This window comes from Hyaena hyaena, unplaced genomic scaffold, assembly GCF_003009895.1.
Source record: "Hyaena hyaena isolate Hyena2069 unplaced genomic scaffold, ASM300989v1 scaffold_607, whole genome shotgun sequence".
NCBI lineage: Eukaryota > Metazoa > Chordata > Mammalia > Carnivora > Hyaenidae > Hyaena > Hyaena hyaena.
In genome coordinates, this window is record NW_024081241.1 from 527,328 (window position 1) to 540,949 (window position 13,622).

Consider the following 13,622-nt stretch of genomic DNA (forward strand, 5'->3'; position numbering starts at 1 on the left):
TGCATGTAATATTTAGCAAGTCTTGCTCTAAACCACTGGTCCTCAAATTTGTCAGCACACTGGAATTACCTGGGGAGTTTTTAAAAACACAATGCCTAGATCCCACCTTAAGAGATTCTGATTCAGCTGGTCTGAGGTACGGCCTGGGCATCAGGGTCTTTAAAAACTCCCAGACAATACTAATATGCAGCAAAGTTTGAGAACCACTGTTCTACAAATTCCTCTTATATTCCCTTATGGAGCCTGGCACATTTACTAATGTTATGGTTATTTGGGTCTACACTATGGTTATTTGGGTCCCACTTCTTGTTTGTTGAAGAATAAGAACTCCTTCTTAGTTCAATTTCTATCACTTCCTCCCTAATACCTAGCCATATAATGGGTTTAATAAATATTTATTGAATGAGGAATGCATTGTTTCCTTGTAATCTAAAAATGTTCTCTCAATATCCTAAGTGTGGCTTTTGTCCTAATTTAAAGGCTGGTTGGACATATTCCTGAAATTATGGAGTTACTTCGTCTTCAGTTCTCTGATCAAATCTCTGAAGAACAGGGAGGCGCTAGTGGTGAGCATGAGTTCTGGGTACCAGTGAGGCTGGCTGCTGTCATCTCTGTGGGCTCCTTAGAGCAAGCTGCCACTTAGAATCCTGAGACTCCAGGGAGCGATGCATAATGAGGTGGCCTCGCCCCATACTCCATGCATCCAATTTCAGAACTCTTGGCTGAAACGTAATGGTGTTTTTGTTTCTTTCTCTCCAGGGTGCCATTTTGATATTTATGGAGATTGTTGTCCTCACTATGAAGGCATCTGTTATTGAAATGTTCCTTGGTAAGTACTTTTATATGTGTATCTGGATACACTTTTAACATTTTCCTAAGGCCCAAAGAATCTTGCCAAGAAAAGGTTTAAACCAAGACAGAGCATATAAACAGTACAGTGGATCTTTTTATAATAAACAATTTGGAGGAAAGTTTAAGTGAGAATGTTAAGTGCAGATCAAATTCAGGATGTATGTGTGTATATATCTTCGTATAAAGCAAATGTATGTATGTTTGTACATATTACATACATTTCTACCCACATATCTGCATTCTTCAGCAACTAGCCAACATTTCAGATAGAGCACATTTATGGGTTCTGAATTTAAGGACATTCTTATTTCTTATTCCTCAAAAAAAAATTATCATCATTGACATGACCTTACTTGTAACCATTGGTGACTCATACTTTTAGAAATGAAACCCTTACTCATTTTCAGCAGGGAACACAATTTTGGGTAGGCTCTGGGAGGAGCAGCAGCTCAACCAGGAGAGAGAAGAGGGTTGATGGGTTTAGCATGAAGCCCAAGGGTAATCTTCTGCTATTAATCTCAACCCCACTGTGCCCCGACCATGTTGGTAGAGTTACCCCATGGATCACTGTGGTACTATTGCCCAGGAAGTGTGCAAAGACCTTTCAGACAGTCTATTCGTCCACTAGGGCTGGCACAAAAAAATACCACAAATGAGGGTCTTCGAATGGCAGGATTTTATTCGCTCACCATCCTGAAAGCTGGAAGTCCAAATTCAAAGTTTCAGCAGGCTTGGTTTCTTCAGAGGGCTGTGGCAGAAACTTTGTTCTGTGCCTCTCTCCCAGCTTCTGGTGGTTTGCAGGCCATCTTAGGCCCTTCTCAGCATCACCCCAATCTTAGCCTTCATATTCACATGACATTCTTCCTCTGTGTGTGTGTGTGTGTGTGTGTGTGTGTGTACATCTGTGTGTGCGTCCCTTTCTCCCCCTTCTTACAACACTAGCCATATTGGATGAGAGGCCCAACCTAGTCCAGTAGGACCGCATCAGAACTGAAATCATTACATCTGTAAGCAGCCTATTTCAACATGAGGTCACGTTCGGTATTGGGGGCTGGGACTGCAACACATGAATCTAGGAGGGACAAAACTAAACCCATAACATAGTCCAAATGTTCAAGGCCTTCACAGAGGGTGTCTATACTGCAGAGCTGGTGAATGGAAGGGAAGGAAGTAACACATCTGGGAAGGCAAGGGGGCTTTCACCTGGTGGAAGGAGACTAGACTGGGAGTCGGAGGGATCATATGGGTTCCAGTGCAGGCTCCCCCATCAACCTGCTGAGGAATATTCTCCCGGGAAGTTCAGGCTCCTTCACTTGCACCTTGTCCTTTGAGAGGCTGCCCCCTCCCACACTCTCCTGCCTGTTAGCAGGTTTCTTACATAGGGCAGGTGGAGAGTCAGCAATAGGAAGGCTTTAGTGAATGTAAAACAAACCAAGCAAACCCTGAGGTCATTTCATACTATGCACGTCCCCTGCATCACAGAACCAAGAAGGGAGACTTGACTGTCCTTCCTGGCCCTGGCCTCACTCAGCTTGCCTTTCTGCAAAACTCTCTCCCCTCAGGGCTGCTCATTCAGAAAGTGAGAAAGCAAAGTAGACAAAGGAGACTCCTGTCACAAAATCCCCTCCCTGTGTCCTCACATGTCTGCCTCCCTGGCATCTCTCTTACTCGTCTGCTGGTCTCCGTCCCAGGACCATTTCCCTGTCATGCTCCTCAGTACTGTGACAGTCTCCCTGCTCCAAATCCTGACCCCTCTAACTCCTTCTCCACCATACCCCCAATTAATCTCCCTAAGCCCGCATCTGATCACCACTCTTGATTTAAACTCCTCGGTGTTTCCCCTTTGTCTTGGAGATGGGGCCCATATCTCTTAAGGTGCTTTGCTTACGGGGGAGGCCTCCCTGATATGGCCCTCATTGCCTCCTGCTCTCCTTGCTCACCATGGAGTCCATTCTGGCTTCCAGGGACCTGAGAAGTACTGACTTTCTCATTTCTCTGAGACTCACATCATTTCTCCCCTCCAGGCCTTTGACTATGCTCTTCCCTTTCCTGGAATGTTCTTCCTCTTGCCTCCATACCCTCCCCCCAAGCCCTAATGGTCCTCAGAGAGCTTCCCTCAGCTCCCCACTTGATCAAGCCAACTTTCTAAGGGGCCCGCAGCCTCCTGTATTGATTTTCATCATAGCTGCATGGCATCTGCCTTGTCCTAGTCCAGGGTCCCCAAAGCTGTGAACTCACTGAGGGCAAGAGCTGGTGCATTTCCAGTGCTTGGCACACCCCATAGGCACTCAAGAATAATTGTGAAATAAGTAATTCTCCTCAGGGGCGCTGGATTTTTAAGCTATCAGAGTCCAACTCTGTACCCAATTCCCATGTGTGGGTTTTTTCTCTGCACCAAGTGGGAACACCAACACCAGCTGAATGTCCTATACTTTAACTAAATTCTGACACTATCTACCTGGAGATAGCATCAAATTCAACAACTGTGCTTATGAGGAACAAGTGGTATACATGGGCTAAGCAGTAGTCGGCAAACTTGCATTCTGATTCCAACTTCTGCCCCCAAAGAACTGCAGCTTTAGCCAAGGTGTTAACTTGAACTTTGTTTCTTTTTTATAAAATAAAGGGATAACCTGCAAAGATCCTCCCGGCTTTAATATTCTGTGATTTGAAGCATAAGTGTATGATTCATATGATTGTAGAGAATAAGTTGTCCTGTCTTTGCTATGAAGCTCTGATTTATTTAATGCCAGATGTTTCATTGAGAACATAATCCCAAATTAAAGCATGGGGGAAATTTGAACTGCTTTAAAATGACCTGCCTCGAAGATATGAACAGACACTTCTCCAAAGAGGACATCCAGATGGCCAACAGACACATGAAACGATGCTCAGCATCCCTCCTCATCAGGGAAATACAAATCAAAACCACACTGAGATACCACCTCACGCCAGTCAGAGTGGCTAAAATGAGCAAATCAGAGAACTCTAGATGCTGGCGAGGATGTGGAGAAACGGGCACCCTCCTACACTGTTGGTGGGAATGTAAACTGGTGCAGCCCCTCTGGAAAACAGTGTGGAGGTTCCTCAGGAAACTAACAATAGAACTCCCCTATGACCCAGCAATAGCACTGCTAGGAATTTACCCAAGGGATACAGAAATGCTGAGGCATAGGAGCACGTGTACCCCAATGTTCATAGCAGCACTCTCCACAATAGCTAAAACATGGAAAGAGCCTAAGTGTCCATCAACAGATGAATGGATCAAGAAGATGTGGTTTATCTATACCATGGAATACTCCATGGCAATGAGAAACAATGAAATCTGGCCATGTGTAGCAACAGGGATGGACCTTGAGGGTGTTATGCTGAGCGACATAAGTCAGGCAGAGAAGGACAAATATCATATGTTTGCACGTATAGGAGGATTAGGAGGAACTTGACGGAGGAACAAGGGGGAGAAGAAGGGCGGAAATGGGGGAAAGGGAGAGAGGCAAACCATGAGAGACTCTTGAATGCTGACAAAAACTGAGGACTGATGGATGTGGGGGGGAGGGGGGATGGGCATGGAGGAGGACACTTGTGGGGATGAGCACTGGGTGTTATGTGGAAACTAATTTGACAATAAACTATTTGTAAAAAAAAAATAAAATAAAATAAAATGACCTGCCTCATAAATCAGTTTTCAGGAAGACATTGTGGACACTTAAAGAGAACCAGAGCTGGAGAGTATTTAAAGGGGTAAAAAACAGATTTTAATCAGGAACTATTGCCGTAGAGGAGATCGCTCTATAGAACTGGGCTTAATTCCAAATACAACAAGGAACATGGAGATTTCTATCCAAGCAGCAGGTTGCATGGGTCAGTGGATGGAATTTACTGAGTGAAGACATCAAGGGTGGGGGATTCTTGCTAAAGATAGACCAGAGTGATGAGATAACAAGAGTGGAAGATTCTCTCTAAACAGGATTCTTGCTAAAACCGGGTGGTGCAAAATCAACAAGAGACACTAAAGCCCAAGGTCAAAGGCCAGTTGGGAAGAGGGTTTAGAGGAGCTCAATTAAAGTTTGGTCAAGGAGAGAGTTTTTGTCAACACCACATAATAAGGCACATAATAAGCTTTCAGTAAGTACTTCCTGATTTGGTCATTGATTAGATGTTCTGGCACTTCATGTCTTTCCTTGAAAGTAAGTGAATTCTGATTACAATTCATTATTGATACAAGAACTAGGACACAAATGCCTATTAATCATACCAATGATTTTGGAATCGACTTTGTATTATCATAAGCCTATAAGATGGAATCGACTTTGTATTATCATAAGCCTATAAGATATCCACATGACCTAATTATAAAACATCCCTTATGTTGCCTTTTTCTAATTGTAAAAGAAACACATTCTATATAAAATATGGAATATATATATGGAATACACTACAAAATGGAGAAATATAGAAAATATAAAATGGAAATAATCCTATCATTCTTAACATTTTGGTATGTTATTTCTCTCTGCATATATTCTAACGTTGTCAGAATCATTCTCAAGCTTAGAGCTGAGCACTTGACAGTTCATTTAATATCCTTTAACACATCATTTGTAATAAATGCTCAGGACACCTCCAATATTGGGACATTCCCAATATTTCATTATTTCCAGATTGCCCTTATAAATAATGCTGTAATGGACATCTTTTACATCATTTTTTAGCTATGTCTCTAATTATAACTTGGGACGTATTCTTTGGGGCACATTTTCTAGGACAAAGGACATAAATATTTTTAAGGCTATTGACAAATGGCTTTCCAGAATGACTGTACCTGCATAGACTTTACCAGCAGTGTACCTAAATGCTGTCATCTCAAATCCATGCCAGGACTAAGTACAATCTTGTGTTCAATATTTACTGAGATAATAGGGGAAACTGTCATGTTTGGCTTTAGCTTGCATTTTTTTATTGTTAATGAGGCTGAACATTGTTTTAAGCGAATTCATTTGTATTTATCTATAAGCTATCTGGATGATAATTTATTTAAATTGAATTTAAAACAATTATACCTCAGCCACCTCATCTGTACTGATGGCTACTCTAGAGAGGAAGAGAGTGAGAAGAGGGGGGAAATCTTTTATTTGAAAAAGTAATATCGACAGTTCATTTGTTTGGCAATTTCAAGCACTACTCTCAAAAGGTGAGAACTATATTCCCTTTATTCAACGCTGTTCAAACCTAGAACATTGAATTTCCAACAACTGAGAAGTATTGCTGCAAATTTCATAAACCATGATTGCCTTGGAACTTTGGACTCTGGAATTAATTTCCTCAGGACTTCTAGACACTAATGGCCTCTGTAAGCTGGTGACTAGCTACCTGCGCAGAAAGGATTGGCTTTCAGATCTGTGGGCCACTTTGTACTTGGAAGTATCAGCCATCCATTCCCATGCTCTCCCTGACTTCTTAAGAAAGGGAATACAAGACTGATTTTTCTCTTTCCCAAATTCCAGAGTCACTTCACCATTTCCAGTGTAGGGAGGGAAGCCTTACAGACGAGGCATGAAGACTTGCCCCAGGGCACAAGCACATTTACAGCCTTATTGACCAGCCCTCCCCTTGAGGAGTGGTGTCTGGAAGAGTTTTAATTAACAAGCATCTAAGCCGAGGAGAGGGCCTCTGTGTACCATTGAAAACAATGACTTTATTAACCACTGTGGTAAAACTGAACCCAGCTATGCATGTTTTCAGCCTGAAGGGTCGTGGGGGAGCAAATGCGAGTGATAGGATGGTTTTACTGAAGTATTTATAGTCCTAATGATATGGAGATGTATAAACCACTTGCCACAGGCACACAGATCTAGGAGGACAGTGTTTGGTTTTCTGCAAATACTGATACCCAAATGTATTACTTACTATTTCACTTACTCCTACTTGCTTAATTTTCTTCTATATACTTACTTAGTACTTTAAAAAAATATTCTAGGGTTTGTTATTTTTGTGGATAAAATGAAGATGTGTCTTTGCACAGAGTTAAATGACACAGGGACTATTATAAAAATTAGACCTCCAGGACACTCACACCCACCCAAACCCCAGAAGTAAATAACACGTAAAAAATGTCTGCCTTCATTCCACTTGGCTTGACTTCTGGTTCTCACTCACTTCTCTTTCATGCGTCTGTTCTTGAAGGACATGGTATGTCAACTGTCCAGGCCTCAACTAACGCTAATGGTCAAAACTGGGGATAATTCAGGGGCTGTATCATTGGTGCAGACTAGCTAATCATGAGATAAATACAAAGTTTTCTTAACCAATGCTGGTGCCATTTTCCTTCAAAGGTAGTTGCCAATTCAAGAATTTGTAACTCCATTTATGCCTAAATTGAGCATCTGTGTTGTGTTAAACACACACACACACACACACACACACAGCAGGAAGTAGAATGCCTATTTTGATTACTCTATCTCTCCATGTTTACCTCTGGAGTCTCAACCCCATTTGAAAGTGAGCTTCTCAAACAATGTGGCTAAAATAGACATGTGAAACAGTACCAGCTTTGGGTGGGTAAGGTAGAAGGGAGACCTGGAGAGGAAGGAAGAAGAATGGAGAAGTGACTAGCTTTTTGAAGGGAAAACACTGCTTTTCCATCTGCAGGTAGAATTCACATGGACAGAGACAGTGTTTTCAGACATTGCTAATAAAAAAGAATGCTATGAGAAATGTTCACAATACATATTGAAATTTTAAGTGTGCAATCCCTCAGACAAGAAATCCTATTTGGAAATTTATTTAAAGGAAATAACAAAAGATCGGTGTAAAGATGAAGCTATTTATATTAAATCAGAAGTTGGCTAAATTATGATCCATCCACACAGTACAATATCTTGCCCGCATTAAAATTATTGTGAGACGAACACTTAATGACAAGAAAAAAATGTTTGTATATATCCTCAAGTAGAAATAAGTTATAAAACTTTGTAAATAATGTGAACATGATCAAAGGTTTGTTTAAGCACCTGCATGAATATGTACACATATGGAAAAAAAGCAAAAATAATATAAGTTTGTGTGCATCTATATTTACATTTTCCATACTGTGGTGCTGCGCCAACAGGGGACACTCAGGTCACACCTAAGACCTTGTGACCAGTCTCCCTCTTCTCCCCAGGCCCCTTTCTCCCACTCTTCCTTTCCCGACAGCCCTCCCTTTCTCACTTGCACGCATACGCACAAACATGCACACAAACCACACAGGCCCGCGCATGCGCATGCAGTTCTCAGACCAGCTGGAAATTAGCCGTTTGGAAACAGTGTGGAACGGAGAGTGCAAGAAGGGGCTTGGTGCTCATCATTCCTTCATCATTTATTTCTGGCACCAAGCAAATGAGTGGACTTCTCCAGGCTCACATTTCCTCCCTTGGAACGTGGAGAGAGCAGAGCTGATGTGGTGAAGTGTAAACAAGCAAAACAAAGGACAGGTATCCCAGAGATGTTTTGGAAAGGCCCCTTTCCGTGGAGGCTAAGACAAGCACACAAACTAATCATCTTATTTCCCTGACCTTCATTCAAGGGAAAATTAGTTCCACCAATGAGAATATTTTCACATGGGATCGAAGCAAAGATAAGGGCCAAAGGAGAGAAAGTGTTTAGGTAAAATGATATTGATTAGATTTTCTTCCATTCTTTTCCCCTGTAGTTTTGCTGGTGACTGGAATACACTCAAATAAAGACATGACAAAGAAGATTAAAAGGCCCAAGTTCAGTAAGTAAAACTGTAGTTCTTCACTAGCATGAGGCTTGTGTCTGCCGTGTATTGGGCTGTTGTATTTGTTTCAGATAATTTGGAAGGTTTGGAGTTTTGTTGGTCTTTCTTCAATTGCTTTGCATTCAGACTAATTAATAATAATTATTATTTATCACCTATGTCGTTCCACAAAAGCATCTGAAATAGGAGCGCTGATTTTAGAGTGAAAGATGTGGTCCCATTATATTAGAAAATTTCAAAACACACATACAAAGACTGGGCAAAAGCAGCAGGTCTCTATAGCTAAGCTGGAGTAGGTATTTTCTTGCCACTGAAATGCTGTCTCAATTCCCCAAACCAGAAAATTCAGTCTGGCTAATGCAAACATGCTTACCTTCCAGCATGCTCTGGGAGAAAATGGTAAATCTCACAGAAAAGCACATAAGGTTTCACACCTAATCAGTGGAAATAGGAAAAAATAAATTTCATTTTTGGATGGTAGATCAGTTAAAATTAGATGATAGAAAATTCAGAATAACAATTGCTTAAGTAAGAGTAAAGCTTCTTTCTCCTGTAAACATAGTCAGTCTGGGCTTCTGTGGAAGTTTTACTATCTTCAGGGACCTAGACCCCTTCTGTCTTGTCATTCTGCTCTCCTCAACATGGCTCTCAACTCATTGACCAAAATGGGTGCCTTAGCTCCATCCATAACATCCACATTCCTGTCAGCAGAAAGAGATAAAGAAGGACACATACCCATCCCCTTTAAAGATAAGTCCAGCAAGTCAAATACACCCCTTCTACTTCAATGTCATTGGCCAGCATTAAGGGACAATGGGAAATGTCTTGATTTCAAGCATCCACATGCCTAGCTAAAAGTAAGGAGTTGTATATAAGGAAAGAAGGAAGCACGGATATGGGGAAATCACTAGCAGGACATAGGTGGAAAATCTCACACTCCAATACTATAAACACACTGAGATATTTGGATCTAAATTTGTAGACTTGAAGGAGGCCTATGTTAAGGCATATTTATAAAGGACCATGAAAGAAATGCTGTAGATGTAGTTAATGTTCTGTGCTCTCCACAATTGAAACTTCTTCACAGACATTAGATTTTAGATGCTGGAAATCAGCAACATTAATAATTCGAAACAAAAGAAAGATATTTGCTTCACACCCCATTCTTTTTTCCTTCTGCTCCTTTAAACCCTCCATGTGGGATTTCCTGTTGAAATGAGACCAAAAGGGCAGCCATCCACAGCCTCCAAGCCTAAAATACCAAAAAGGAATCAGTTGCTTATTTATTCCTGTCAGTACCAAGAGCCAAGAGAATCAGCCCAGGGGCAGATGTGTGTTCAAAACAGTGATTGGGTTAATATGGAGACAAATGCACACCCAAGTATGAATTCCTTTGGGCTGTTTCCAGTATCTTCATTAACTCATACACAAAAATCATGAAAGCTTCCATGATTACCATGACAACAGTTTTCAGTGACTATGAAAGTCTGTGCTGAATGACCCAAGGGCAAACCTCTTTGAGAGATCTCAAACAGATTGGATTTCTGATACGCTAAATTCTAACCTTATACTCTACATCTCCCTGGTGATGCAGCACATTTGAATCAATACATGCAAGAGGCCTTTTCTCTAATTAGAAACCCTGGCACAGTCATTAAATAAGGGAGGGAGGGGATACAATGAAGGTAATAGGATAGTCCCAAACCATGGCAATATCTGATCCTTTACCTCAGGTGTGTTTCCAAATGACAGTCTATAGCTTGAAGCCAAAGTCATTTTCATTTTTTCTTTTCAATGTTGTCAGTCTGCCGCTGGAGTAAGTGACTGATGGTAAGGAGGCACTCCATTCATTCATATACAAGTATTTATTGAGTGCCCACTAAGTACCAGGTTCTATGTTAGACACCCAGATACAATAGCGATTGAGACTCAGTCTTTGGCCTCACAGAGCCCAAAATCTACGGAGAGAGAAAGACAAGTCACCAGGCAGCTAAAGGTACTCCAAGAATATGGAGAAGAGCTGTATATCTGGGAGGGCTTCCTGCACTGATAGGTGAAGACCAACCAGGCAAAGATGAGGAGAAAAGAGTGATATAAGCAGAGAGAAAACAGCATGCTTAAAAGGCCTGAAGAGTGGAAAGAGCTAAAAAGGAGTTCAATGTGACTAAAATATAGAATAGGAAGTGAATGTGTTGAGATCGGAGATGGAGGACTGAACAGGCGTGGGATCGTGGGGAGCTTTGTTACCACGTCCAGGAATCTGGACTTCCTCATGAGGGCTATGGGAATATCTCAGCACTGGTTATTTCGGTTGCAATTAGCATAAATCCAAAAGGGATTTTTGCAGGACGTGGGTGGCTTCTGGGTTGGTAGCTGGAACTCACTGGAACCATACCCTAGATGAAAAGGCCCCAAGAATCAGTACCTCTGCTTCTCTCTGCACGTCTGACTCGCTGTCTCCTCTCTCTCCCTGCCCCTCCCTTCCTCCCCTCCCTTTACCCGCTCTGTGCACACTGTGTCTGTCAGTACTGAGTCCACATTCCTGGGAGGGAGAATCTAATTGCATCATCCCAGTGGGCAGGGTGGTTCTCAGAGAAGAAGAAAGTAATTAGGGTTGTGCTAGGGAAATAAGACCATCCTGCCAAGAAAAATAAAAAATAAAAAATAAACCCTTTCTGGCAACAAATGAAGAGAGAAGAGAAAGGACGCAGTTTGTTAGTGAGAGTACAGATTTACATGCATGTACGGGTACATCTCTCCTTGAGAGATGAATGCATGCACTCCATGGTTGTGTCCGGTATACCTGGACACCCCTTAGCTCCTTCTGGAAGTAAGTATTTATGGATCCATGGGTCAGAAGGCTGAAGACCTTGCATCATAAAATCAAAAGGTGGGCCTTTGGGGGGCCCCTACTTCCAGGAGACACTCTAAAAGGAGAAAGTAAGGAGATGGTGGCCTCCTTCCTCTTCCCCAAGGAAAATGTCATTTCATTTATAACTGACACCCCAAAATATATCTTGGAGGGGGCTACTAGAAGATTTTAGGTAGAAAAGGGAAATCATAAAAGCAAGACTTTAAACAAATCACTTTGGCCTGGGTGTGAGAACGAACTGGGTCAGTGATGCTCACACTGTGTTCCTGGACCAGCTGCACCAGCAACACCTGGGACCTTCTACCCCTCACTGCCCAGGCTGCCGACATCCAGACACGCTAGCGCCAGGGCCCAGCCATCCAGGTTTCAGCAAGACCTCCAGTAATTCCAATGCCTGGTGAAATTTGAAAATCCATAGAGTAGAGAGAGACCCCAGATCAGGGGTACTCCCAGATATGATTGCAAAACCACGGACACTCGTCAGTACCCTTTCCCTCTCTTGTGGCCAGGCCCCCTGCTGGCACCAGTGTTCATTCAAGGCTATCAAGAAGAAAGTAATCTGAGGGTTTTGGTGAGTGGACACTGACCCATACGACTCTCTTGACTCTTGAGGCTCTGGTGCCCAAGACATGGTGCCCACGAGCTGGCAGAGCAGACTGAAAATGCGGGTCTGTATGAGGTTCAAACCCAGATGGCTTCACTATGCCTCCTGCCAAGCCAGCCAGGGCTTGGGAATGAAGTAGCTGTTGCCTGGAGACAGATGAGGGTTGTGGGATGATGACGGGCTGACCAAATGGGAAATAAAGTAGAAGAGATGTGGAGATAACAGGAAAGGGAGGAACCAGCATGGGTATCTTCCTTTGGTCTGGCCGGAAGCCATGTGCCATACAAGTGCATCTATTCTGTCTACACATAGGGTTACTTTGCTTTCTCTCCTTTCTCTTCTTTTTCATTTCTTTTTCTTCTCATCTCCTTTTCCTTTTTTCATTTCTTTGGTCTTCCTATGGCTCCCCAGAAGCCCTCATGGACATTGCTTAGCTCCACTGGGGCCTTTCAGACCAAGAAGGTATTACGTGTTGAAAATACTCTGGTATGGGAGTTTTACAAAAGGGAAAGTGAAAGTTTAAAAAAAAAAAAAGGGAGATCTTGCAAATCTATGCATGACCATTCATTTCAAGCTAATATTTTGCTTTCGCATACACAATTGTATTGGACACAATGTAATTCCACCATGCTTGGCTTATTACATCACTTCATTTTCTAATCAGATCAAGTCTGACTTGAAACTGCCAATTTCCAGGGGCTGAGAAGTTAAAATTTCATCATTACAGGGGCGTCCTCCATCCCCACTCCAATCCCTGGAAGCCTTATACAATCTACGATTGTATGTTCAGAGACCTCCCCTGCACTACTCAATGTCCAAGCCTATGTTACCTGTAGAAGCTGAGCACTCCATTGTTTCCTGAAATGTGGGATCTTGGGGAAGATGGGGGAAGTTCCATGCCTATGGACTCACCCTAAGGGGCACCACACCAGATATTGCTCCAAGAGGATTTTCCTCCAAGGCAGCTATTAGGGAACAGAGACATGTCCCCTACTGGGACCTACCTGCCCCCTCCCACCTTGCCAGTCTCAGAAGATCATTTCCTCTCCATCACTCTTTGGGCTGACCTAACTCAGTGGTCTCAAACAAGGGGGATTTAAAGAAACTAATTCCCAATGCCTGAGGGAGAGTTGTCTTTGGATAACTCTGCCCTCTCTCTTGCAACCTTGAGTTCCAGAGGTGAGAGAAGACAAATGCCTGACTACCTTCTTAGAATAGTAATGGGGGGGAGGGGGAAGATACAATCAGAATAAACATAAGTTAATGTCTGAATGAATCAACCCACTGTATAGTCCATGGTAAAGCTTACCACACTATATGAAATTAAGAGTTTTACCAAGTTTGTTTTTAGAGGTGATTTTTCAAGGTTCTCATTTTCCTGATATGTTTTGAAGCCATGGATCTGACCTTAGAGGTACCTCAGTGGTAGATATCATCAGTACAAACCTATTCAAGCAGCTTCCAGCAAATGGCCAAAACGTGGGTGCATTTTTTTTTTATTGCTGAAGGCTACAAGTAATTATTGAAGGGTTTGG

The 13,622-nt window shown here is 42.4% G+C and overlaps 1 protein-coding gene across 1 annotated transcript in view; it reads left to right on the plus strand.

Annotated features, from left to right (window-relative positions):
• Positions 1–13,622, plus strand: part of VIT (vitrin) — a 101,300-nt gene that overhangs the window by 22,023 nt on the left and 65,655 nt on the right. Inside the window, exons 2-3 of the mRNA XM_039257230.1 lie at positions 760–829; positions 8,543–8,608. Of these exons, the coding sequence (XP_039113161.1) occupies positions 778–829; positions 8,543–8,608 (118 nt within the window). The 5' untranslated portion in view covers positions 760–777. The remainder of the gene's footprint in view (positions 1–759; positions 830–8,542; positions 8,609–13,622) is intronic.